At 46.3% G+C, this 27,892-nt stretch overlaps 1 protein-coding gene across 2 annotated transcripts in view; it reads right to left on the bottom strand.

The window, feature by feature from the left end:
* Nucleotides 1-7,943: 7,943 nt before the first annotated feature.
* Nucleotides 7,944-27,892, bottom strand: part of LOC132392006 (interferon-induced very large GTPase 1-like) — a 55,571-nt gene continuing 35,622 nt past the window's right edge. Inside the window, exons 3-4 of one of the 2 annotated variants that reach the window (XR_009511409.1) lie at nucleotides 17,068-26,504; nucleotides 7,944-8,663 (exon numbers count right to left, since the gene is read on the bottom strand). Coding sequence is in view for 1 of the 2 variants with exons in the window: in XM_059965897.1 (XP_059821880.1) it covers nucleotides 19,418-25,999 (6,582 nt within the window). In the remaining variant the exon portion in view is untranslated. Of the gene's footprint in view, nucleotides 8,664-16,667; nucleotides 26,505-27,892 lie in introns of those variants that run through there. The other variant, XM_059965897.1, reaches the window with a different exon arrangement.

Below are 27,892 nucleotides of genomic sequence, written 5' to 3'. Positions count from 1 at the left end.
AGTGTCACCCCTCAGTTACACACCAGAACCCGAGTGTAACCCCTCAGTTACACACCAGTAGCCTGGTGTCACCCCTCAGTTACTCACCAGAAGCCGAGTGTCACCCCTCAGTTACACACCAGAACCCGAGTGTCACCCCTTAGTTACACACCAGAACCCGAGTGTCACCCCTCAGTTACACACCAGACGCCTGGTGTTTACCCCTCAGTTACACACCAGAAGCCGAGTGTCACCCCTCAGTTACACACCAGAAGCCGAGTGTCACCCCTCAGTTACACACCAGAACCCGAGTGTCACCCCTCAGTTACACACCAGATGCCTGGTGTCACCCCTCAGTTACACACCTGAACCCGAGTGTCACCCCTCAGTTACACACCAGAAGCCTGGTGTCACCCCTCAGTTACACACCAGAACCCGAGTGTCACCCCTCAGTTACACACCAGAACCCGAGTGTCACCCCTCAGTTACACACCAGAACCCGAGTGTCACCCCTCAGTTACACACCAGAAGCCTGGTGTCACCCCTCAGTTACACACCAGAAGCCGAGTGTCACCCCTCAGTTACACACCAGAAGCCGAGTGTCACCCCTCAGTTACACACCAGAACCCGAATGTCACCCCTCAGTTACACACCAGAAGCCTGGTGTCACCCCTCAGTTACACACCAGAACCCGATTGTCACCCCTCAGTTACACACCAGAACCCAAGTGTCACCCCTCAGTTACACACCAGATGCCTGGTGTCACCCCTCAGTTACACACCTGAACCCGAGTGTCACCCCTCAGTTACACACCAGAAGCCTGGTGTCACCCCTCAGTTACACACCAGAACCCGAGTGTCACCCCTCAGTTACACACCAGAACCCGAGTGTCACCCCTCAGTTACACACCAGAACCCGAGTGTCACCCCTCAGTTACACACCAGAAGCCTGGTGTCACCCCTCAATAACACACCAGAAGCCGAGTGTCACCCCTCAGTTACACACCAGAACCCGAGTGTCACCCCTCAGTTACACAACAGAAGCCGAGTGTCACCCCTCAGTTACACAACAGAAGCCGAGTGTCACCCCTCAGTTACACACCAGAAGCCGAGTGTCACCCCTCAGTTACACACCAGAACCCGAGTGTCACCCCTCAGTTACACACCAGACGCCTGGTGTCACCCCTCAGTTACAGACCAGAACCCGAGTGTCACCCCTCAGTTACACACCAGAAGCCGAGTGTCACCCCTCAGTTACACACCAGAAGCCGAGTGTCACCCCTCAGTTACACACCAGAACCCGAGTGTCACCCCTCAGTTACACACCAGACGCCTGGTGTCACCCCTCAGTTACACACCAGAACCCGAGTGTCACCCCTCAGTTACACACCAGACGCCTGGTGTTTACCCCTCAGTTACACACCAGAAGCCGAATGTCACCCCTCAGTTACACACCAGACGCCTGGTGTTTACCCCTCAGTTACACATCAGAACCCGAGTGTCACCCCTCAGTTACACACCAGATGCCTGGAGAAGTCTGTGTTTCCCTTCAGTCATGGGATATGCCAATTAGCATTCTGTAGATTTAGTATGTCGATGAAAAGGGACACAATTTCTGCTCCTCTGAGAAGGAGGGAGGTGATTCGAGTAATGCATTTTGCATCGTTTCAGATATTCTTTTCGGGGTGAAGATATCGTGGCATTCTTTCTTTTTCCCCAACAATCTAAAGGAATACTTGCCTTCTGCATGTCCATCTCCCCCTGGGCTAATTCACATTTCCCAGACATTGTCAGGCAAGTCGGAGGAGACAAGACATTGAGGTGAGCTGTATTGTCTAATGTTAGGGGAGGAATGAAGCAAAACACGTTCACTCTGCTGGTTGGACCAGTATCTGCGAAAGGAAATGTGGACATTTCCTGCTGACCGAAGGCAGATCAGAAGGAGAGGGGGCAGTGGGTACACCAGAGAGATGGGTTACCTGTTTGAACCTTTCCCCGGGGGAATATAAGATGTTGTTGCTCTAGTTTGCACTGGGCCTCATCCTGGCAGTGGGGAAAGCCGAGGACAGAGAGGTCAGTGTGAGAAAAGACCGTGTGACTGGATGCTCAGGGTGGTCATTGAGGACAGAGTACAGGAGATACGCCTCTACCGAAGGAGGTGTAAGGTGCTTCTTTCCTCTGTTACCCTGCAGATCACCCTTGGGCAAGGTGTAGCACCTGATCTTCCCCCCAGTGGCGGGGTGGAGGAGATACGTCTCTACCGATGGAGATGTACGGCGATCCTCCCCTCCGCTCGCCTGCAAGTAAGTAGTGACATCTACTGGCTAGAAATAAAATAACAAATTAAACCAGGAGAGACTCGCTCACTGCCCGGTAATAAACTCACACAGTCTCTGCAACAGTTAGCAAAAGAGTGTCTGAGCTGGGCCGAATGAAGCTTTTAAGTGACCCTTCCCTTGCTACCCTCACTTCAACTCTTCTTACTCTCCGATCGGTGCTGGGACAAGTCTTTGTCACCAGGCCATGAGCCAGTGACTGATGTACAAGAACACCTGGATCTCATTGTACTTCCCCTTTTCCTAACTTGACTCCATTTAGATAATAATATAACCATATAACAATTATAACAATTACAGCGTGGAAACACACCATCTCGGCTCTTCTAGTCCGTGCCGAACGCTTATTCTCACCTAGTCCCACTGTTCCGCACTCAGCCCATAACCCTCATTCCTTTCCTGTCCATATACCTATCCAATTTTACTTTAAGTGATAATACCAAACCTGCCTCTACCACTTCTACTGGAAGCTCATTCCACACAGCTACCACTCTCTGAGTAAAGAAATTCCCCCTCATGTCACCCTCAAATTTTTGCCTCCTAACTCTTAAATCATGTCCTCTCGTTTGAATCTCCCCTACTCTCAATGGAAAAAGCCTATCCACGTCAACTCTATCTATCCCCCTCATTATTTTAAATACCTCTATCAAGTCCCCCCTCAACCTTCTATGCTCCAAAGAATAAAGACCTAACTTGTTCAACCTTTCTCTGTAACTTAGGTGCTGAAACCCAAGTAACATTCTAGTAAATCTCCTCTGTACTGTCTCTATTTTGTTAACGTCTTTCCTATAATTCGGTGACCAGAACTGCACACAATACTCCAAATTCGGCCTTACCAATGCCTTGTACAATTTTAACATTACATCCCAACTCCTATACTCAATGCTCTGATTTATAAAGGCCAACATACCAAAAGCTTTCTTCACCACCCTATCCACATGAAATTCCACCTTCAGGGAACTATGCACCATCATTCCTAGATCACTCTGTTCTACTGCATTCTTCAACGCCGTACCATTTACCATGTATGTCCTATTTGGATTATTCCTACCAAAATGTAGCACCTCACACTTATCAGCATTAAACTCCATCTGCCATCGTTCAGCTCACTCTTCGAACTGGCCTATATCTCTCTGCAAGCTTTGAAAACCTACTTCATTATCCACAACGCCACATACCTTAGTATCATCTGCATACTTACTAATTCAATTTACCACCCCATCATCCAGATCATTAATGTATATGACAAACAACATATGACCCAATACAGATCCCTGAGGCACACCATTAGTCACTGGCCTCCAACCTGATAAATCTGTTTTCCTGTTCTGGCAAAGTGGATAACCTCACATTTATCCACATTAAACTGCATCTGCCATTCATTCGCCCACTCACCCAACCTGTCCAAGTCACCCTGCGTTCTCATAACATCCTCCTGATGTTATGAGAATAACACTGCCACCCAGCTTTGTGTCATCAGCAAATTTGCTAATGTTACTTTTAATCCCTTCATCTAAATCATTAATGTATATTGCAAACAGCTGCGGTCCCAGCACTGAACCTTGCGGTACCCCACTGGTCACAGCCTGCCATTCCGAAAGGGACCCGTTAATCACTACTCTTTGTTTCCTGTCAGCCAGCCAATTTTCAATCCATGTCAGTACTCTGCCCCCAATACCATGTGCCCTAATTTTGCCCACTAATCTCCTATGTGGGACTTTATCAAAAGCTTTCTGAAAGTCCAGGTACACTACATCCACTGGCTCTCCCTTGTCCATTTTCATAGTTACATCCTCAAAAAACTCCAGAAGATTAGTCAATCATGATTTTCCCTTCATAAATCCATGCTGACTCAGACTGATCCTTCTACTGCTATCCAAATGTATCATAATTTCATCTTTTATAATTGACTCCAGCATCTTTCCCACCACTGACGTCAGGCTAACCGGTCTATAATTCCCTGTTTTCTCTCTCCCTCCTTTCTTGAAAAGTGGGACAACATTAGTCACCCTCCAATCCGCAGGAACTGATCCTGAATCTATAGAACATTGGAAAATGATTGACAATGTGTCCATGATTTCTAAAGCCACCTCTTTAAGTACCCTGGGATGCAGACCATGAGGTCCCGGGGACTTATCAGCCTTCAGACTCAACAGTCCATCCAACACAGTTTCTTACCTAATATAAATTTCCTTCAGTTCATCCATTACCCTAGTTCCTTTGGCCACTATTACATCTGGGAGATTGTTTGTGTCTTCCCTAATGAAGACAGATCCAAAGTAACTGTTCAACTCATCTGCCATTTCCTTGTTCCCCATAATAAATTCACCCATTTCTGTCTTCAATGGCCCAATTTTGGTCTTAACTATTTTTTTCTTTTCACATACCTAAAGAAGCTTTTACTATCCTCCTTTATATTCTTGGCTAGTTTACCTTCGTACCTCAATTTTTTCTCTGCGTATTGTCATTTTTGTTATCTTCTGTTGCTCTTTAAAAGCATCCCAGTCCTCCGGCTTCCCGCTCATCTTTGCTATGTTATACTTCTTCTCTTTTATTTTTAAACTGTCCTTGACTCGCCTTGTCAGCCACGGCCGCCCCTTACTCCTGTTAGGATCTTTCTTCCTCTTTGGAATGAACCGATCCTGCACCTTCTGCATTATTCCCAGAAATACCTGCTATTGTTGTTCCACTGTCTTCCCTGCTAGGGTATTGTTCCATTGAACTTTGGCCAGCTCCTCCTTCATAGCTCCATAGTTCCCTTTGTTCAACCGTAATACTGACACATCCGATTTTCCCTTCTCCTTCTCAAATTGTAGGTTAAAACATATCATTTTATGGTCACTACCTCCTAATGGTTCCTTTACCTCGAGGTCCCTGATGAAATCCAGTTCATTGCACAACACTAAATCTAGAATTGCCTTCTCCCTGGTAGGTTCCAGTACAAGCTGTTCTAAGAATCCATCTCGGAGGCACTCCACAAACTCCCTTTCTTGGGGTCCAGTACCATCCTGATTCTCCCAGTCTACCTGCATGTTGAAATCCCCCATGACAACTGTATCATTACCTTTACGACATGCCAATTTTAACTCTTCATTCAACTTACACCCTACATCCAGACTGCTGTTTGGGGGCCTGTAGATAACTCCCATTAGGGTCTTTCTACCCTTTGAATTTCTCAGTTCTATCCATACTGACTCTACATCCCTGATTCTATGTCCCCCTTTGCAAGGGACTGAATATCATTCCTCACCAACAGAGCCACCCCACCCCCTCTGCCCATCTCTCTGTCCATTCAATAAGACATATATCCTTATTATTCATTTCCCAGGTCCTGTCCACTTGAAGCCACGTCTCAGTTATTCCCACAACATCGTACTTGCCAATTTCCAACTGAGCCTCAAGCTCATCTACTTTATTCCTTATACTTTGTGCATTCATATATAATACTTTTAATTCGGTACTCCCCTCTCCTTTCATGTCAATTCCTATTTCACTTGGCCATACTGTATGATCTCTTCTTGAGCTTTCTACTCCATTGATTCTGTTGTCCTTTTTAACTTTTCTTATTTTCACTTTCCCTTTAACTCCATCTTTATATTTCCAGTTCATCCCCTCCCCCCCACTACTTAGTTTAAACACATCCGTGTTGCAGTGGCAAACCTGCCTGCCAGAATGCTGGTCCCCCACCTGTTAAGGTGCAACCTGTCCCTTTTGTACAGTTCATCCTTACCCCAAAACAGATCCCAGTGGTCCAAGAATCTAAAACCCTGCTTGCCGCACCAGCTCCTCAGCCACACATTGAGATCCCACATCTCCCTGTTCCTGCCCTCTCCGGCACAAGGAACTGGAAGCAAACCAGAGATAACCACCCTGGATGTCCTGCTTCTTACGAGTTCTCTGAAATCCCGCTGCAGAATGTCCTTCCTCTTCTTCCCAATGATCTGCAGGGTTCTGGTCAGTAGGGACAAATTTCCACTGATCTCCTTATGCACTACACCCTGTTCACGTTCGCATAGAAGCATCTGGATTAATTATGAATATACTTTGGAATGTCACAGCATGAAGTTTGTCATCGATTTTATCAGTGACCACTGAGACAACAGTGTGGAGCTCGAGTGTGTCATGGGACTGTAACTTCAGGACATGGGGCAAGCTTTGCCTTGCCAAACACTGATCTGCCATCTCCATCTGTGGTCCAGATAACTTATGGCAGGGATGACTGTCATGAATGTGTCACCAAAGATGCACATTTCCTCTCTGTGTGCTTGCCTGAGAGACATGGAGGTGTGCGTACATAGAAGTTTAGTTTGTTCGAGCTCCGCAGCTTCCACTCACTGAACCGTTTATCCCAGCCAGTGGTCTCCAAGATAAGTTGTCTAAGGAAAGAGCCTCCCTGAGTCGTTACTGAGGCAGCAAATCCAAGTGGATGAAACAGGCGGTTCACTTCAGACAAAACCCCACGTTTCCTGTTGGGCTTCTCAACTGATGACACCTGGAAGGTGAAGACGTCTTTAGTAACATCCCAACTTATGCCTAAACGTCTGTGGATGGCAGGGCAGCTGAGGTCTAAGTCCAGGTCTTTTAACCCTTTCACAAGTTCGTCTGGAGAAAATGCACACAGAGCTTTCACCTTGTTGGAGGCGATCCTGTGCAATCGCAAGTTGGAAAGGGCTAGCATGTCTTGGGTGTTTCGGAGAAGAGAAATATCTTCCCTCTGTGTGGGCAGAGGCACCAGGCCATCATCCACAAAGACGTTCCTGTCAACAAAGTGTCTGGCATCTTCTCCATAGCCCTTCTCAGCCTCCAAGGCAGCTCTCTGAGGCTCTGCAGTGACAGCTGGGGTGGGGGGGGGGTGGGGTCATCAGAAACTCCATGGTTTCTTCATTCAGGTGGTTGTAAAGAGTGCAAACATTTCCAGTGGTGATCATGTACCAAGACACAATGGGATATCTGGTGCACGCCAGCAGTAACAAGCTCTGCTTCCTTCCTAAACCACAGCAACACCCACACCCACCCCCCAGCATATTGTTCATGTTGGGGCCCATGAGCAACATGTCATTTAAAGACTTTCCATGATGCCGGGCACTGGAACTGAAAATGACTCCTATCTGTATGGGTTTTTGTGGGTGGTATTCCCCAAAGATTATGCAGGTACCAGGACTCACTGCTGTCATGTAGGGGTGGAGCCGCTTCAGCAAGCCCATCATTAATGAACCCAATGAAGTGTTCTTGAGCACGTGTGTAGGTGAAGCAAGACGGTTTGTTTGGTAGGTGTTGTTGGGGTCTATGGAAGGGGACTGGTGCTACCCAGCTGTTTGACCTGTCTTGATGGAACCCGTTATCATCACCCTCAGGAAAGTAAGGCCATCCACTGAAAGAGCTCTCTTGTAGTCATCCTTTGTACGGATAAAGACAGATTCACCCATGCCACTGTGTTGCTTGTCAAACCTCTTTGTTGTGAGGTCAAGGCTCGAGAGGCAGGAGGCTGGAGGACTGGCCAAAGCTCTCCTTGGAGTCATGAGACTGGGCACCCATTTTCTATGTTAATTACGAAGACGTACACAGGTGAGAGTTTCTGTGCACTACCCAAGCAGACCATCAATAACTCTCAGAGACTGGAAGTGATCGATAGGCTTTTATTAGCAGCAAAAGGGAGCAGACATCTCAAAGACTGAGGGAGCAGCAGTGCCCAATCACCTTTATACAGGGGTCTGTGGGAAGAGCCACAGGAGCAGTCAGCAGAGGGGCATGTCCAGACAGGTATACATAGTTTACCACATTCACCCCCCCTTTGTTTTAAAAGAGAGTAAAGAGAGTCCCAGGGGGCAAAGTTTCTTACAAATATATTTACAGGTCAAGTCTATCAGGTGGTCGAGTCTGTCGCTGCGATCTACGTAGCACCGATGGTGATTGCACCAGTGCCAGTGGTGATTGCACCGGTGATGGTGGTTGTGCTGGCTCCAGCCTGACTTGAGGTGCCAGCCCATTAGGCATCAGTAACCCCTCATGCGTGTGCGTAGTGCCCGGTACGGGAGTGTCGTGAGGAGTCTGTGTAGGGCTTGGCATGCACGGTGTCTCGTGGGTATATATATTGGTGGGTACGGGGTTCATAGTCACCGTGGAGTGTTCGGGGTAGGGGTCTGGTGCTCCTGTAGGTGCCAGGTCGCGGACAGAGACCGTGTCCTCCCGCCCATCAGGTAAGACCATGTAGGCATACTGGGGGTTCGCATGAAGTAGGTGAACCCTCTCGACCATTGGGGAGTATTTATTGCTCCTCGCATGTTTCCGGAGCAGCACTGGCCCTGGGGACGTCAGCCAAGCCGGTCGGGTGGTCCCAGTGGCGGACTTCCTGGGAAAAGAAAAGAGTCGCTCATGAGGGGTGGCATTGGTGGGCGTGCATAACAGAGAGTGGATGAAGCGGAGCGCCTCGGGGAGGACCTCCTGCCAGCGAGAGACCGGCAATCCCTTTGACCTAAGGGCTAAGAGTGTGGCCTTCCACACCGTGGCATTCTCCCTCTCCACCTGTTCATTCCCCCGGGGATTATAGCCCGTGGTCCTACTAGTAGCAATGCCCCTAGCTCAGTCATAAACAAGGACCCTCTATCACTGTGGATATAGCAGGGATATCCGAACAGAGTGAAGAGCTGGCCCAGGGCTTTTATGACGGACGTGGCAGTTGTATCGGGGCAGGGGATGGCAAAGGGGAACCACGAGTACTCGTCAATTATGTTGAGAAAGTAGACATTGCGGTCGTTGGAGGGAAGGGGACCCTTAAAGTCGACACAGTCGCTCAAAGGGGCGGGTGGCCTTGATAAGTTGTGCCTTTTCAGGACGGTAGAAGTGCGGTCCCTGGTCATAGTCCTGATTTCCTCAAGGGAGTAAGGCAGGTTCCAGGCTTTCACGAAATGGTAAAGTCGGGTGACCCCTGGGTGGCAAAGATCTGCATGGAGGGCGTATAGCCGGTCGAGCTGCGCGGGCACACGCTCCCTGGGATAGGGCATCAGGGGGCTCATTGAGCCTTCCAGGATATCATAGTTGCAGACTTGGCAATCACTGGTCATCGTCTTGATTTCCTCAAGGCAGTATGACAGGTTCCGGGCTTTCACAAAATGGTAAAATCAGGTGACCCCCGGGTGGCATAGTTCTGCATGGAGGGCGTATAGCCGGTCGATCTGCGCGGGCACACGCTCCCTGGGATAGAGCATCAGGGGGCTCATTGAGCCTTCCAGGCCGGTACAGGATTTTATAGTTGTAGGTGGAGAGTTCAATTCTCCACCGCAAAATTTTATCATTTTAGATTTGCCCCGCTGTTGGTTGCTAAACATGAACGCAACTGAGCGCTGGTCGGTCAGCAAGGTGAATCTTTTGCCGGCGAGATAGTGCCTCCAGTGTCTAATAGCTTCCACTATGGCCTGGGCTTCTTTCTCCACCGCGGAGTGCCGAATTTCAGGGCCCTGAAGGGTACGAGTGAAAAATGCTACTGGCCTGCCTGCCTGATTGAGCGTAGCAGCCAGCGCAAAGTTGGAGGCGTCACTCTCTACTTGGAAGGGAATGGTCTCGTCCACCAGATGCATCGTTGCTTTGGCAATGTCCCCTTTAATGCGGCTGAAGGCCGCGCAGGCCTCGGCTGAGAGGGGAAATGTGGTGAACTTAACCAGGAGGTGGGCCTTGTCTGCGTAGTGAGGGACCCATTGGGCATAATAGGAAAAGAAGCCCAGGCACTGAATTCCTTGCCAGTCTTCGACGCTGTCCCCATCACCACCAATCTTCATATCATCTTCAAACTTGTGTAGGAGGGAAGGGTGATCTTTGAGTAAGTTAAAATGTCGGCACAGCATGGTGGGCTGAAGGGCCTGTCCATTCTGTAAACTTTCCCTGTTCTCTCTGAATTTCAGCACCATTGATGTGGACAGGAACATTGTACCCCACCACTTACTGAAGTCAATGACCAGCTCGTTAATTTTGCTGGGATTGACGGAAAGGTTATTGTCATTGCACCATGACACTCCACCTCTACTCCAGCCAGAGATTCCCACTACGACAGTGTCATCTGCAAACTTGTAGATGGAGTCGGAGAAGTACCTGGCTATGCAGTTGTGAATGTACAGGAAGTGGAGCAGGGTGCTGAGGACGCAGCCCTACGGGGCACCGGTGTTAACGATAATCATGGCGAAGGCTTTGTTGCCTATTCTTACTGATTGTGGTCTGTTGACTGTGAAGTCAAGATCCACCACTAAAATACTTTGTGAGTTATATCCTGGGAATGACCTTGACAAGTTCAGAATTCCAATTATACTTCAAATATTAATAACAACATAGTTGTACTGAGCCTTGGATTAGTACAGGGGCTTTCCAAGCTTTTTTTATGCCATACATCCCCTACCACTAACCAAGGAGTCTGAGGGGTCCAAGTTGGGAAGCCGTAGAAACACAGAAACATAGAAAACCTACGGCACAATACAGGCCCTTTGGCCCACAAAGTTGTGCCAAACACATTCCTACCTTAGAAATTACTAGGGTTACCCATAGCCCTCCATTTTTTTAAGCTCCGTGTACCTATCCAAAAGTCTCTTAAAAGAGCCTCCATCATTGCCAGCAGCCCATTCCATGTACTCAACACTCTCTGTGTAAAAAACTTACCCTGGACATCTCCTCTGTACCTACTCCCAAGCACTTTAAACCTGTGCCCTCTTGTGGCAACCATTTCAACCCTGGGAAAAAGCCTCTGACTAGCCACACGATCAATGCCTCACATCATCATATACACCTCTATCAGGTCACCTTGCATCCTCCGTCGCTCCAAGGAGAAAAGGCCGAGTTCACTCAATCTGTCTTCATAAGACATGCTCTCCAATCCAGGCAACATCCTTGTAAATCTCCTTTGCACCCATTCTATGGTTTCCACATCCTTCCTGTAGTGAGGTGACCAGAACTGAGCACAGTACTCCAAGTGGGGTCTGACCAGGGTCCTATATAGCTGCAACGTTACCTCTCAGCTCCTAAATTCAATTCCATGATTGATGAAGGCCAATGTACCGTATGCCTTCTTAACCACAGAGTCAACCTGCGCAGCTGCTTTGAGCATCCTATGGACTTGGACCCCAAGATCCCTCTGATCCTCCACACTGCCAAGAGTCTTACCATTAATACTATATTCTGCCATCATATTTGACCTACCAAAATGAACCACCTCACACTTATCTGGGTTGAACTCCATCTGCCACTTCTCAGCCTAGTTTTGCATCCTATCAATGTCCCACTGTAACCTCTGACAGCCCTCCACACTATCCACAACACCCCAACCTTTGTGTCATCAGCGAATTTACTAACCCATCCCTCCACTTCCTTGTTTTAGAGTGTTTGCTCGGCACTTCAGTTGATGCCTCATAGAGGCAATAGGATCAACATTATGGTGTTCCTGGGCAGATGAGTTCCTCTGTGTCCAAATCACAACGGTATGCTGAAAGAACGTCGTAAAGGAAGCAGATAGGTCCAGGGGCAAGGTGAACTCTGCAAGTCAGTTTGGAGCTGACATCCTATGATTGATTCGGCTGGGTGGGGGGACATGGAGGGAACTTGGTGAGGGGTGACGGTCATGAATCACGATGTCCCCTGAACTGACAAACCCCTGCCCTGGTCACTTTGGATGGGATCCAGAAACTGTCCAGTAGGCGGGTGAGTGGTCAGACTGGGAAAATGTTTTCCATGAGCATCTCGACCATGAATGTCCCCAAAATAATTAGAGCATTAGAGCAACTTTGAAACTACAGAGCTCGGTGGGGAGGCGCAGGAGATGGTGATGCACTGTGGAGAGATTTAGAAGCAACAGCAGCCCAGTGTCATGGAGAGAGTGGTGATCCAGAATGGGACTGGGGTCTTCCAAACCCTCTGGAATGTATCTTCTCAGGGTGTAATGTCATCTTCACCCATTGTACTGTCCCACTGCACAGGTTGGTTAGTGGAAGGAACATACAGCACATGGTTTACAGTTGTACAGTTGTCTGAAAGAGCAAAAAAATCCCAGAGCAGCACCAACATCCACATGAAGGAGAGGGTGTGGACATTGTCTACGTGACCTTTGGCAAAGTCCTGCATGGAAGGCTGGTCCGGAAGGTTCACTGGCTTGGCATTCAGGATGAAGTAGTCAACATTGGCTTTGCAGCAGATGCCAGAGAACGGTAGTAGATGGTTGCCTCTGACCTGTGAAGGTCTACTTCCACTGATCTGTTATGTGACAAGTGGAGTGCTGCAGGGATCAGTGTTGAGTCTGTTGATGTTTGTCATCTGAATAATACCCTGGTAAACTCATCAGCAAATTTGTGATGACACTAAGATTGGGGACATTGAAGAAGGCCATCAAAAGCTTCCAGCATGATCATGACCAGCTGGAAGGATGGGCTGGGAAAAGGCAGATAGAGTTTAATGCAGACAAATGTGAGGTGTTCCACTTTGGGACGACAAACCGAGGTAGGATTTGCACTGTGGATGTTAGGGCTCTGAGGTGTGTAGTAGAACAGACAGAGACCAGGTGTACAAATCTATAATTGCTTGCTAGGGTCAGATAGGGACATTGGCCTTCATAAACCAGAGCACTGTGGCATGTTATATTGAAGTTGTATAAGACATTAAAAAAAATAGTTAAGACCAAAATTGGGCCATTGAAGACAGAAATGGGTGAATTTATTATGGGGAACAAGGAAATGGCAGATGAGTTGAACAAGTACTTTGGATCTGTCTTCACTATGAAAGACACAAACAATATCCCAGATGTAATAGTGGTCAAAGGAACTAGGATAAAGGATGAACTGAACAAAATTTATATTAGGCAAGAAACGGTGTTGGATAGACTTTTGAGTCTGAAGGCTGATAAGTCCCCAGGACCTGATGGTCTGCATCCCAGGGTACTTAAAGAGTTGGCTCTAGAAATCGTGGATGCATTGGTAATCATTTTCCAATGTTCTATAGATTCAGGAACAGTTCCTGCTGATTGGAGGGTGGCTAATGTTGTCCCACTTTTCAAGAAAGGAGGGAGAGAGAAAACAGGCAATTATAGACCGGTTAGCCTGACGTCAGTGGTGGGAAAGATGCTGGAGTCAATTATAAAAGATGAAGTTACGACACATTTGGATAGCAGTAGAAGTATCAGTCCAAGTCAGCATGGATTTATGAAGGGAAAATCATGCTTGACTAATCTTCTGGAGTTTTTTGAGGATGTAACTATGAAAATGGACAAGGGAGAGCCAGTGGATGTAGTTTACCTGAACTTCCAGAAAGCTTTTGATAAAGTCCCACATAGGAGATTAGTGGGCAAAATTAGGGCACATGGTATTGGGGGCAGAGTACTGACATGGATTGAAAATTGGCTGGCTGACAGGAAACAAAGAGTAGTGATTAACGGGTCTCTTTCGGAATGGCAGGCTGTGACCAGTGGGGTACCGCAAGGTTCGGTGCTGGTACCGCAGCTGTTTACAATATACATTAATGATTTAGATGAAGGGATTAAAAGTAACATTAGCAAATTTGCTGATGACACAAAGCTGGGTGGCAGTGTAAAATGTCAGGAAGATGTTATGAGAATGCAGGGTGACTTGGACAGTTTGGGTGAGTGGGCAAATGTATGGCAGATGCAGTTTAATGTGGATAAATGTGAGGTTATCCACTTCAGTGGCAAGAACAGGAAGGCAGATTACTATCTAAATGGTCAAATTAGGAAAAGAGGAAGCACAACGAGATCTAGGTGTTCTTGTACATCAGTCAATGAAAGCAAGCATGTAGGTACAGCAGGAGTAAAGAAAGCTAATGGCATGCTGGCTTTTATAACAAGAGGAATTGAGTATAGGAGTAAACTTCTGCAGCTGTACAGGGCCCTGGTGAGACCCCACCTGGAGTATTTTGTGCAGTTTTGGTCTCCAAATTTGAGGAAGGACATTCTTGCTATTGAGGGAGTGCAGCGTAGGTTCACAAGGTTAATTCCCGGAATGGTGGGACTGTCATATGTTGAAAGATTGGAGTGACTGGGCTTGTATACACTGGAATTTAGAAGGATGAGAGGGGATCTGATTGAAACATATAAGATTATTAAGGGATTGGACACACTGGAGGCAGGAAGCATGTTCCTGCTGATGGGTGAGTCCAAAACTAGGGGCCACAGTTTAAGAATAAGGGGTAGGCCATTTAGAACTGAGATGCAGAAAAACTTTTTCACCCAGAGAGTGGTGGATATGTGGAATGCTCTGCCCCTGAAGGCAGTGGAGGCCAAGTCTCTGGATGCATTCAAGAGAGAGTTAGATAGAGCTCTTATTAGATAGCGGGGTCAAGGGATATGGCGAGAGGGCAGGAAAGGGGTACTGATTGTGTATGATCAGCCATGATCACACTGAATGGTGGTGCTGGCTAGAAGGGCCGAATGGCCTACTCCTACACCTATTGTCTATTGACATTGGGCGTAGAGTCACAGAAAAAAATATATAGACTAAGGTATCTAGTCTGTGTCAAATGATTCAACAGCCTATTTCCAATGACCTGCACCTGGACTGTAACCCTCTATATCCCTACCATCCATGTACCTGTCCAAACTCCTATTAAATGTTGAAATTGAGCTTGTGTACACCACTTAAGACCATAAGACAGAGGAGCAGAATTAGGCCATTCGGCCCATCAAGTCTGCTCTGCCATTTCTTCATAGCTGATCCCAGTTCCCACTGAACTCCATATACCTTCCTTCTCACCATATCCTTTGATGGCTTGATCAATCAATAAACTATCAACTTCCACCTTAAGTATGTCCACGGACTTGGCCCCCACCACATCCTGTGGCAGAGCATTCAACAGATTTGTTGCTCTCTGGCTAAAAAAATTCCTCCTTACCTGTTATAAAGGGTCACCCCTCAATTTTGAGGCTGGGCCCTCCAGTTCTGGATACCCCCACCATAGGAAACATTCTCTCCACATCCAACCTATCTAGTCCTTTCAATATTCAGTAGGCTTCAATGAGATCCCCCCGCGTTCTTCTAAACTCTAGTAACTATAGGCCCAATGCTGCAAAACGTCCCTCATATGTTAACCTCTTCATTCTTGGAATCATCCTTGTGAACCTCCTCTGGACTCTCTTCAATGAGAAACATCTGTAATACACTGTAAGGTTTCACTGCTAAGGTTAATGTAATGGCTTCTATGTAATCTTCCACTGTTAAGGTAATGGTTTCTCTGTAGCAGCAATGTTTGGGTTATGACTTAGTGGCTAACCAATAAGAGGTTGTTGCTGTGTCTTGTGATTCTGGAAGCACTTGTTTTTGTGGGTTTTTGCCAGAGGGAGAGGTGAAGAGAGAAGACATGAATGGAGAAATTTGGTAGACGGCTGGACGGAGTGGACTCGGAGCGAGGGTCCAAAGGTCGACGATGCTCGGAGGAGATTGACGGTGGAAGAAGAATGACTGAACTGCGTGAGCTCCAACGTTGTGTGCACTTGACTGTTTAACAAGATTGGCGCCCTCTCTCTTTTATATTTTGTTCCTCTGCTAACTATATAGTCAAAGTAAGAGTTATAAAGCAATTGTTTAATCGCATATTGTGTACTATTTGTTATTTCAGGGGACTGATTTGTAACAGGGGACACATCGCTTAGCATCCACCCAAACGAGATTTCTCAAGTTTGGCCAGTCAGGGGGTTATCACCCCTATTTTAAGCCGCTTGGCGAAGCGAGTGTTACACATCTTTTCTGAGATGGTGCCTAAAACTGTTAGCAATAATAAGTGCAGCCTGACTCTTGTCTTATAAAAGCATTATCTCCTTGTTTTTATATTCTATTCCTCTTGAAATAAATCCCAACATTGCTCTTGCCTTCTTTACCACAGACTCAACCTGTAAATTAACCTTATGGGAGTCTTCCATGAGGAGTCCTAAGTCCTTCAGCACCTCTGATGTTTGAAACTTCTCCCCATCTAGATAATAATCCGCACTATTGTTCCTTTTACAAAATGCATTATCATACATTTCCCAACACTGTATTCCATCTGACACTTTTTTTGCCCATCCTTCCAATTTGTCTAAGTCCTGCTGCAATAGCATTGCTTCCTCAGCACTACCTACCCATCCACCTATCTTCATATCATCCACAAACTTTGCCACAAAGCCATCAATTCCACTATCTAAATCATTGACAAACAACGTGGCCCAGGTGACTTATCCACCCGAAGACCTTTGAGTTTGTATAACACTTTTTCACAGTGCATTGAGGTAGATCAAGGTAAAACAATAATTGAATGCAGAACACAGATTTGCTCAGATTTCCAGCATCTGCAGATTTTCTCTTGTTTGTAACCATTTGCAGAATAAAGTGTAACAGCTGAAGAGAAAGTGCATTGTTGATAAATAAAGTGCAAGATCATAACGAGGTAGATTTAATTCCAGTCTACCCATACAGCATTCCAGACTTGAGCACAGTTACAGAGTCACAGTGATATCTGGGCCCAGAACAACAGAGAGTCATTTCCACAGGTACAAGTTCTGAAACGTTGACCTTTTGTGAACTCTGCAAGGTCACAGCAGCCAGTTGTATCTTCAGCCATGAATCATGCGATAATGTGAATGTAAAAACTCCCCCTGGTCCCGAGTGACGAGGATCTTGCTCACTCCCTGCTTCCGGCCTCTCTCCCACATACTGAATCTCCAACACATCTCCTTTACACTCCACCCCACCCCACCCCACCTGAATGCACGTCCTCTCGGATTGGACTGTTGTATTTTGACTCACATTTAGCTCGACGGTTCCACGGCTTTCTGATCACAAAGTGAACTTCACTGGTGAACCCTATTCCCAGTTAAACACATCACATGATAGAACATTCCAGACGATGACTGACCAATAACTGTTGTCTTTATTGATCAGGATTTGTTCAAGGAGTAATCACACAGTTCAAATGTTAACTATTTAGTTACATATCTCTTTAGTTTACTCTCACAACTCCCAAACCCCCCCGCCCCTGTTCAGGTGTTCCCCACCCCAGATGAACCTGGCCAGGGTTCACCGTGAGTTCCTCTCCGAGTCCCTGACTCAGCGTCTTCTTCACTGGTTGCTCTCCGGAGTCAGTGCTGTCGGTGATCTTGTCCGGTACCTTTTTATACGTTTCTTCCCAAAGCTCTCAGATATTCAGATTTATTCATCAGATCTACATTGAGCATCTTTGTCAGAGACATTTCCTCAGGGTGAAATGGTTAATACGAGGGGCATAACTTTAAAGTGTTGGGAGGAAAGTACAGGAGAGATGTCAAAGATAAGTTATTTTTAGACAGAAAGTGGTGGTTGTGTGGAACACACTCCTGGGGTGGTGGTAGAGGCAGATACGTTGGGGGCATTTAATAGACTCTTAGACAGGTACATGGGTGATAGGACAATGGAGGCCTATGTGGGAGGGAGGGGTTAGATTGACCTTGGAGTTGTTTAAAGAGTTGGCACAATCTCACGGGGAAAAGGCCTGTACTGTGATACACTGTTCCATGTTCCAATGTTGAGTTGCAGAGAGTTGGGATGTTTCAGGATTTCCCAGAGTCTGGAATAGGCCCCGCTGATTGGAAAACTACAAATGTAAGGATCCCATTTCAGAAAGGACAGAGGTAGAAAGCAGGAAATTCAGTGTCTTGATGTCTGTCACTGGGAAAATGCTGAACACACACTGAAGAAACGATGACAAGGTGTTTAGAAAATCTCACACGGTCAGACAGAGTCAGTGACAATGAAAGAACTGCAGAGGCTGGAAATCTGGAAATGCTCAGCAGGTCAGGCAGCATCTGAGGGAGGAGAAACAGTGTGTGAGCAGAGTGCTTTATTCAATGTGCTGAAGGGAATGAGCTGCCTGCTGAAGCTGCTCAGTGATGTCTGCTGGGAACACACGTCTGCAGGGACTGGAATCTGGGATGAAAAACGAGCTGCTGGAACTCAGTGGGTCAGGTCAGCAGACCACAGACTCTCTGAACTCCTCCAGAGTGGAGGGAGAGAGGAAACAGTGAGCTACCAAACTGTTAGCCTGTCACTGGCATTCGGAGAAATGGTGGAATCTACAATGAGGGATGTGATATCAAGGTCGTTGGAAAATATTATGAGTGAGTCGAGTCAGCCTGGATTAATGAAATGGAAGTCACATTTGACTGGTCTTTCCGAGGTCTTTGGGGAAGTATCGAGTGAAGTTGTTCGGGGGAACCAGTAGATGTGATGTATTTGGATTTTCAGAAGGTTATTGATGAGGTCTCTCACTGGAGGTTGGTGAACAAGTTTGGATCACATGGAGTTGGGGAGAGAAGACGAGAGCACTTGGAACTGGGAGAGATTTCCAGCATGGACTGAACATTGGTTAATGTAGAGAAAGGAAATGGTAGGAAGGAATGTGTCCTTCTCACATGACTGGTCTGTGATCTGTGTGGTGTTTCAGACAGGGATCAGTGCTTAGGTCCCAGTTATTCACAGTCAGTTATTTCCCCGAGGAGACCAAAAGTAACATTTCCAAGTTTACTGAAATGGGAAAGTGAGTAGAGATGAAGGAAAGGGATTCTCCACACTGGAGCTGTAGAGAGAGCCTCAGGGACTGGCTGGGCTCAAAATAAGATCAGCAGATTTCTGGGAATGAGAGGGATCAAGGATATCGGGATAAGGATGGGAAATAGAGAGCCATAATTGAAAGTGGCATCACAGGCAGATTGGGTCATAAAGAGAGTGTTTGGTGCATTGTCCTTCATAAACCAGGACACTGATTACAGGAGTTGGGATTTGGAAGCTGGACAATACTGGAGAGGCCTAGTTTGGAGTATTGTGTTCAGTTCTGGTCATCTCCCCACAGGAAAGATATTAATAAGATTGAAAGAGATGTTGCAAGGACTTGAGGTGAATAGGTGAGGACTTTATTGACAATGAGGGCAGGACCATGAAGGTAGGAATGAAACATTCTGCTTTGCTAATTTTTCTGCTTTGCTAATTTTTCTGCTTTGCTAATTTTTTTTATGATTTGTGATTGGATTTGGATTTGAACAGTCTGTGATTTACTTTGCCCTATCCTGAGGCAGACAGTTTCCCTTTGTCTGTCTCTCACTGAGTAATGCCATTTAAAGGGACATTACCAAGACTGAATGGTTGTATTATACGTCTTGTTCATTTCTTCCCTCACCACATCCCAGTCAATGTTCCAGCTTCCATCGATCTCTGCAGGATTTGCACCGTATTCTTCAGCAAACTGCTGATTGAAAGTGTAGAAAACCTTCTTCCAATAGGATGCTGCCTGTGCGGAGATCTCCCTTTGGATAATCCAGGATTTGTAGTAATCATTGACTGTTTGATAATCCTTGTAGGGATGCCATTCCAAATTTGTGTCTTTATTTTGGAATTTTCTATCACTTGCGACTGAAGCTGTGCAGATATCCGTTACAAGACATTTACTGTCTATCCATCGACAGTTGTTGAGCCCTTCAGGTCTGTGCTGTTTACAGGAGTGTTGTGAGTGTACCGGGGTCTCTGAGTCACAGAAAACCCCACAGAAAGGACATTTCATTGTACAATTGAATAACCCTTTGAACAACTCCTCCCTGGGTTTAATGGATAATTCTTCAATCTTTGCTTTGACATCCCAGCCTTTTACCTCACGGAGGAGATCCTGCTCCACCTCTTCAATACATGGCAGAATGGCTTCTGCACATTTCTTGCCATCACTGCCACTCTGAAGCAGAACGAGTTTCATCTCATCTTTGGGCATCGAGATTCTTGTGTTTAACTTTTCAACAAACGTGTTTAGGAAGCTCTGAGCATTTCCAGCAAGGTTCTGCTTCACTGCATCCTGAACAATGTCCTTAGCTTGCCCAGTGATCTCTGTGAGGATTTCTTTAGCCAGACGGGTAAATGTGCTCTCCCCATCGCGTTCTGTCTTGCAGTGTTTAATAACTTGCTGATGGAGCCAGTCTTTGGCGAAATTCTCAAAATCTCTGATGTACCGGAGATATTCATCAAATCGATGTGTTTGTTTCAGGTGGACCAGGAGGGCCACAGTGAAGTTGTTGCGGAGACTGTACTGTCGCTCAGGGTCGTGTTTTTTCATATCATCCACGATGTTCACGCTGAGAGTCTTGAGGGTGGCGTCTCGGAGAGCTGGCAAGAAACAAGATCTTGCAAATCGTTCTGCTTGTCTCAGGTTCTCATCCTGCTCTGTGTAAATATCCATGAAGAGATCAAAGTATTTACTTTTCATATTTTTTAGTCTTCTCTGTGGATCATGTTTGTGGATAAACCTCCTGTGCATCTCCTGGAACCTTGGTACAGCGTAACCACACAGGTGAAGTTTAAACTCGGCCTTGAAAACCTCAGACATTGAAAAGTTTTGATGTGAAATATTGTCAACTTTCCCCTCTATCATGTTCAAAAGTTCAATGCAATATTTGTTGTCATAATCCATGTCCTTTTTTGTGATGTCAGTGATCCAATGTCTGCATTCATCCTCGATGAGCTTTGTAATCTTTGCTGCTTGATCGAGGTCTGATTTCAATCTGGATGGAATGATTCTACCCCATCTCCAATGTGACACATTGATGTGTTTCTCTTCAATCTGAAAGTACTGGGTCCCCAGTTCACAGAGATTGTTACATTTTAGCCTTTCATTAATCACTCTCCCTTGAGCTCTTATTGCCTCTCTGAGAAGATTTTCAATCTCCAGTTCAATGTTTCTTTCTCTGCAGGGCTGATACTCCAGCTGAGAGAGTGTACTTTTCCACATTATTTCAAATTCATTTTGCAATTCCTGTTGACCCAACACCCGATTTGCTGCTTTACATTTCCGTAAAAGTTCCTTCACCTGTTCTCCAATATTATTCTGAAAATTATTACAAATATCATCCACTCCCTGCAGTCCCACCCGTCTACTCACGGCATCTCTACATCTCTGCATTGAATCGCACTGAAGTCGGCTGCATAAACTGGAGATGCTGTGCTTAAATTCCTCTCTGTATTTCTCCATCAGATACACGTTATCAGCCCCACTTTCATACAGAGCTTGTAGTTTATCCAGAGTGACACCCTCCCTTTTGTTCATCTCTGTCCTCATCTCCCTCTCCAGATTATGGAGCAGTTCGGTGAGATCTCCTCTGGCATTGCCGATTCTGTTTTCAGCCTCATTTCCCCAGGAGTGAGTGAATTTGCGGAGTTCCCACTCCCAGTCCTTGTACTTCACGGAGAGGTGGTTGTAAGCCTCTGCGACCAGACTGTTCTGGAAGCTGAAAATGAAATTTTCGTGTTTCACCTGCTCCCAAAGCCCAGCCATCCATTTGATCAAGTCCGGGATAGTGAAAGCTCCTTGGCTTTTGCTCCGTTGGAGTAGACACTGAATTAGGTTCTTCTTCAGTTGGGAGACGTGTTCACTGTAGCCGGTGTTGACTGCAGCCATTGGGGGTGTACCATGCCACAGACCAGGGATGTACCAGTTGTCCTTGTCAGCATCATAGTCCATCACATCCCGGAACGTTACTCGGTCTACCTTCTCCAGCTTTGCTGCAGCCTCTGTCATCTTATCCAGCTGCTCCAGGAGTTTCTGACGGCCTCTCAGATTCTGCTCGTGCGCACTCACATCGCCGACGTTCTGGTGCACAAATATGCACTTTGGCCCTTTTCCTGTCTCCCTCATGCGGATTAAGGAATGGACAACAATCTGTAAAATATCTTTCATCTCTGACAGATTTTCCATCCCGATGTTTACCAACGTTAAGTTGCTTAATCCAACCACGAACGTTGCCAGCTCATTGTCGTGCTCGTAGCTGTCTGTCAGTGTTGCGAGTTCTGGGGCTCTCAGCCCCTCTGTGTCAATGACCAGGATGAACTCACAGCCCAGCTCCTCGGCCAGGCTCCCTGTGACTTTGATCAACTGCATGTAGGCCCCTCGAGTACATCGGCCGCTGCTCACAGCAAACCGTAAACAGAACATTGTGTTGAGGAGTGTGGACTTGCCCGTGCTCTGAACTCCGATCACTGTCAGCACAAACACTCGGCAAGCTCTTCCCACTTTGTTGGCCAGCTCTGTGAGTACGGCAGTGATCCATGGAATGGGAACGTTGGAAACGTCTCCATCGATGAGTTCCAGTGGGAACCCTTCCAGCAACAGTTCAGCAGCAACCCCTGGGAACTGCGACACCTTTGGGTGGATCTGTGTCCTTCGGGTGACGTTGTGTCGAGTCACTGAAAGTTCATAAACCTGGCCAAGTTCCCTCATGAAATGCTCGAGTCCCAGGGAACTATCAGACATCTTCTGATCCAACTCCTTCAGTTCCTTCACCTTCTGCTTTGAGTCTTTGCACAGTTCTTTATAAATTCTACGCAATCCTGCCATAACTTCCTGTGATTTACTGTCCAGTTCCAGCTTCAGCCACTGTAGGGAAATGGCTCTGTCAACCCCACCACGACAGGTGAGGTATTCAATGAACAGCCACATCTCTTCCGACAGACTCTGTCTGAGCTGAGCTTCCCGGATTCTGTTCGTCTCCTGGTCCAGTTCATTGTTATACTTTTCTGTTGTTTTGTCATGACGGAGTTTCATCCGAGATTTCTCTTTTTCAACTTTAGACAACCCTTGCCAGGGCTCTCCATGAAAGGGCAACACTCTCCTTTTATACCCAGTAATGTCTCCTGAGTCAAGTCTGTCCAGTATTTTGGTCAGTTCCTTGGCTCGTTGTATTTCAGGTTGACGTTCGCCGACCGCAATCCCACTTTCCATTGCAATGTCAGCCATTTTCTCCAGGCTCAGCAAGGTCTGGTCCCTGTCCCTCATTAGAATTACTTGTTTGATCTGAGAACGGAGCTTTTCCACAAGTTTAGCCTCATTTACATTTGTCCGAAGAATGCGTTGTTGAGGTTCTAACTTTAGATCTTTGAACAGTTTCTCCACCTGCTCACGGGTTATGTGTTGCTGATTGATGTGGGTGTTGAATATGAGGAAAAGTTTTGCTGGTGACTGTGGGAGAGAGGTGAGGAATTCTCGTTCCTTCTCACCGATAACATCAATGAAAATAAAGAGAGCAGTGGATACTTTTGCCAGAAACCGAGCGTTTCTGTGGAAAGTTTCAGCATCGCCTCGGAGGTTAATGAAAACAGCAGCCTCTGGGAAAATATCTGTGTTACTCTTCCCAGAAGGGAGATACCAGCTGATCTCAGCCATTCCATCGGATATCCTGCGGGGCACATTCCCACATTCCATCTCGGAGTGCAGGAAGATGTTCTGCTGCAGCTGTGCCTGACTCAGGGTGAGATTGAGGATTCGGGATTTGGACACTGTGCACCTTCCCAGTCTGAGGAAGGACACCGTTGGCATGGCTGCTGTCACGATGGGCACCTCCACAACGGGGCTGCTGTCTGTAGGAGAATGTGGGCACCATGTTTTAACAATGGGCCTCATGGCCCAGAGGAGAAGGGTGGCACCAGGCCCTTCTGTGGGTCCCCTCACCTTGTCCATGGGGTGACTGTGAGTGTCTGGCATCAGAAAGGGTAATGCAAACTGGCACAGAGACATCTTCAGCATCAGTTCCTGCTGGAGAGAGTGGTCAGCACAGAGGAAAATGGCCACAATGATATCCAGAGGATTCATCCCAGAAACCCTTGACCCTCTCTCTTCCAGGGTATCATTTAGTTCTTCATCATCATCATCCTCACCGTCCGAGGGCAGATCAGGTGGCCATTCGGGATTCCTCGCCAGTGAATTGGCTGCGAGGATCCTTTGGAGAAATCTCCAAGGGAGATCTTCTGCTCGTGTTGGTTTTCTGTCCTCCAGTTTATCCTGAGAAATCTCCCGTACAGTCTGAAGAGACAATTTGTGAGGATAATGGCCCCATAATCCCAAATCCTTCACGAGTTGCATTGGGCTGGGATTTTCAGACTCTTTATTTCCATCTTCTCTTTTTCCAATGTTGCGTATGTTATGATAAAATGGATGCTCTGGCTCACCCTGGTCTCCAGGGTCAGCTTTTCCTGTTTCTTTTGAGGTCAGGTCATTTACTTCTTGTATTCCAGGATGACATTTATCAACTCTCTGTCCTTTCTCATCCAGACAATCTTCATCCTCATCCTCATCATTGTCATTTACTGAGGACTGAGTACATGGCTGTCCAGGATTCATCACCATTGGATTGGCTGATGGGATCGTTTGGTGAAGGGGACAAGGGAGTGTTTCTGTTTGATCTGTTTTGCTGTCCTCCTGTTTATCCCAGGAAACATCCTGTGTGGATGTTGATGAAGATTTGTGGGTATAATGATCCTCTGAACCCGGATCCTTCACTACTTGTGGGATGCTAAAATGATCACATTGGTTATTTTCAGCTGATAAAACATTCTCCATTCCCTCTAAGTTGTTGGAGAGATTGGGATCCGTTAGATCCTCTGATTCCCTCTGGTGTCCAGGGTCAGGATTTCTCTGCACTTCAGGGGTTATTTCCTTGGCTCGTTGTATTTCAGGTTGACGTTCATCGACCTCAATCCCACTTTCCATCGCGATGTCAGCCATTTTCTCCAGGCTTAGCAAGGTCTGGTCCCTGTCCCTCATTAGAATTACTTGTTTGATCTGAGAGCGGAGCTTTTCCACAAGTTTAGCCTCATTTACATTTGTCCGAAGAATGCATTGTTGAGGTTCTAACTTTAGATCTTTGAACAGTTTCTCCACCTGCTCAGGGGTTATGTGTTGCTGATTGATGTGGGTGTTGACTATGAGAAAGAGTTTTGCTGGTGACTGTGGGAGAGAGGTGAGGAATTCTCGTTCCTTCTCACCGATAACATCAATGAAAATAAAGAGAGCAGTGGATACTTTTGCCAGAAACCGAGCGTTTCCCTGGAAAGTTTCAGCATCGCCTCGGAGGTTAATGAATGCAGCAGCCTCTGGGAAAATATCCGTGTTACTCTTCCCAGAAGGGAGATACCAGCTGATCTCAGCCATTCCATCGGATATCCTGCGGGGCACATTCCCACATTCCATCTCGGAGTGCAGGAAGATGTTCTGCTGCAGCTGTGCCAGACTCAGGGTGAGATTGAGGATTCGGGATTTGGACACTGTGCACCTTCCCAGTCTGAGGAAGGACACCGTTGGCATGGCTGCTGTCACGATGGGCACCTCCACAACGGGGCTGCTGTCTGTAGGAGAATGTGGGCACCATGTTTTAACAATGGGCCTCATGGCCCAGAGGAGAAGGGTGGCACCAGGCCCTTCTGTGGGTCCCCTCACCTTGTCCATGGGGTGACTGTGAGTGTCTGGCATCAGAAAGGGTAATGCAAACTGGCACAGAGACATCTTCAGCATCAGTTCCTGCTGGAGAGAGTGGTCAGCACAGAGGAAAATGGCAGCAATGATATCCAGAGGATTTATCCCACCATCCCCTGGTGCTGTAACTTCAAAGAAATCACTGAATTCTTCATCACCATCACCCTCGCCGTCTGGGTACTGAGCAGGTGGCCATTCACTACTCCCTGTCAGTGAATTGCCTGAGAGAATCCTGAGGAGAAATCTCCAAGGAAGATTTCCTGGTCGGGTTAGTTTGTTATTCTCTGCTTGATCCTGAAATACTTCCAGCACAGACATCAGTGATAGCTTGTGTGGATAATAAATCTGTAACCTCAAATCCTTTACAATTTGTGGGGTGCTAAGATTATCAGATTCATAATTTCCAGCCGGTGAAACCTTCGCCATTTGCTCTGAGAGTCTGAACGTACTCCTGTGTTCTGTGTTCCTGTTTCTTAAAGGGGCTTTGTTTTCCCCGAGTTTCTCAGATACACTGGTGTTTTTAAGTGGTGGGATTTTTCACCCGACCTGGGTTCTATTTCTTGGATCTGTTATATTTCCCGGATTCCTGTCTGAGATATTTCTTTGTGCTGGAACTTGCTCTCGAGCACCCGAGTTCCTGTCCCCGGATCACTGTGCTGGTTGTTTCTGTGTCTCTGGCTGGTGAGTCTCTGTGAGGCCTTGTTGCCCTGGCAGTATGTTTACTCTGCTCAGTCACCATGGGAACCTGCAAATTGGTGACTACAATCGTACCCAATCTCGTTGGGAGCACACCGAGGAATTGTGTACAAACTTGTTGCCTTTACCTTTTGAATGATGCACTTTCTTTGGAGGGAGTGGAACAGAGATCGTACTGATGGTGTCCTGGATAAGGTCAGAGAATCCTTGAAATAGTCAGCAGCTCAGGCAGCATCTGTGAATAAATAAAAGCCAGAATGTCAATAGAGCCTGACCGTGCACAGAGTACAGTGACAGAGCTAGAGGAGATGTCACGATTCACAAAGTGACACCACAATTCAGCAGCTAATTGTTAAGTTGCAAAGATGGATTGTCAGCAAGTCGGGCAGCATCTATGGAGGGGAATAAACAACCAACATTTTGGGAGGAGAACCTGATGAATTCCTGGTAACTTGTATCTGTCAAGAAGTGTGATAAATTTCCCTGTGATATCAGTCTCAACTATCACCCCAGGCAGAGTGCTGTCACTCTGTGTGGAAAAAAATCCTGTCGCAGACATCTCCCCTAAACTTCCTTCACTCACCTTAAATGGTTGTAAGTGATACTTACTAAGTCTTTTTAAAAGGCAAACACGAGGAAATATGCAGATGCTGGAAATTCAAGCAACACACACAAAATGCTGGTGGAACGCAGCAGGCCAGGCAGCATCTATAGGGAGAAGCACTGTTGACGTTTCGGGCCGAGACTGGAGTCCTGATGAAGGGTCTCGGCCCGAAACGTCAACAGCACTTCTCCCTTTACTAATTCTTGGTCTTTTATTATTCCAAATAAAAGAAGAAATAATAGATTCAATCCGATCAAAAAAACTTCTTCGTAAAAAAAACAGGGATATTCTGAAATAAATATAAAAATTTTGGTAAAATCATCATTTTGACTGCATGTATACGACCAGTGAGTGAAAATGTAAGTGGATTCCATCTACTAAATAAATACTTCATAGAATCTACTACGGGAACAAAATTAGCTTTATAAAGATCTTTATATTTTTAGTAATTGTAACACCTAGTATCTAAAGGAATCCGTGACACTGAAAGTAATATTATCACATACAGAAACGGACTCATTTAAAGGGAACAGTTCACTTTTGTGAAAATTTAATTTGTATCTCCAAATTCATTAAATAATTTTAGCAAGGCAGGGATAGATTCCTTGGGATGAGAAATACAAACTTTGTATAAACCAGTAAGTCGTCAGCATACAGAGAAATCTTATGACTGGTCTCATTCACAAGAATCCCATGAATACCTTTAGCTTCACAGAGAGCGATAGCAAGGGGTTCTAATACTAAGTTAAGTAACAAAGGGCTCAATGGACAACCTTGTCTTGTTGCCCGTGAGAGCTGAAAAAAAGGGAATCTACAGTTATTGGCAATAACAGTAGCGATAGGAGTTCTATATATCATTTTAATCCAATTATTAAAATTAACACCAAAACCAAATTTCTCTAAAACATTAAATAAATATTTCCAATCGACCCAAGCAAACGCTTTCTCAACATCCAAAGAAACAACACATTGTTGAGTATTAAAAGAAGACGAGCATACAACGTTGAATAATAGCAGAA

This window comes from Hypanus sabinus, chromosome 3 (genome assembly GCF_030144855.1).
Source record: "Hypanus sabinus isolate sHypSab1 chromosome 3, sHypSab1.hap1, whole genome shotgun sequence".
Lineage (NCBI taxonomy): Eukaryota > Metazoa > Chordata > Chondrichthyes > Myliobatiformes > Dasyatidae > Hypanus > Hypanus sabinus.
Note: the sequence above shows the minus strand (reverse complement) of the source record. Positions and strands in the feature narration are given on the sequence as shown.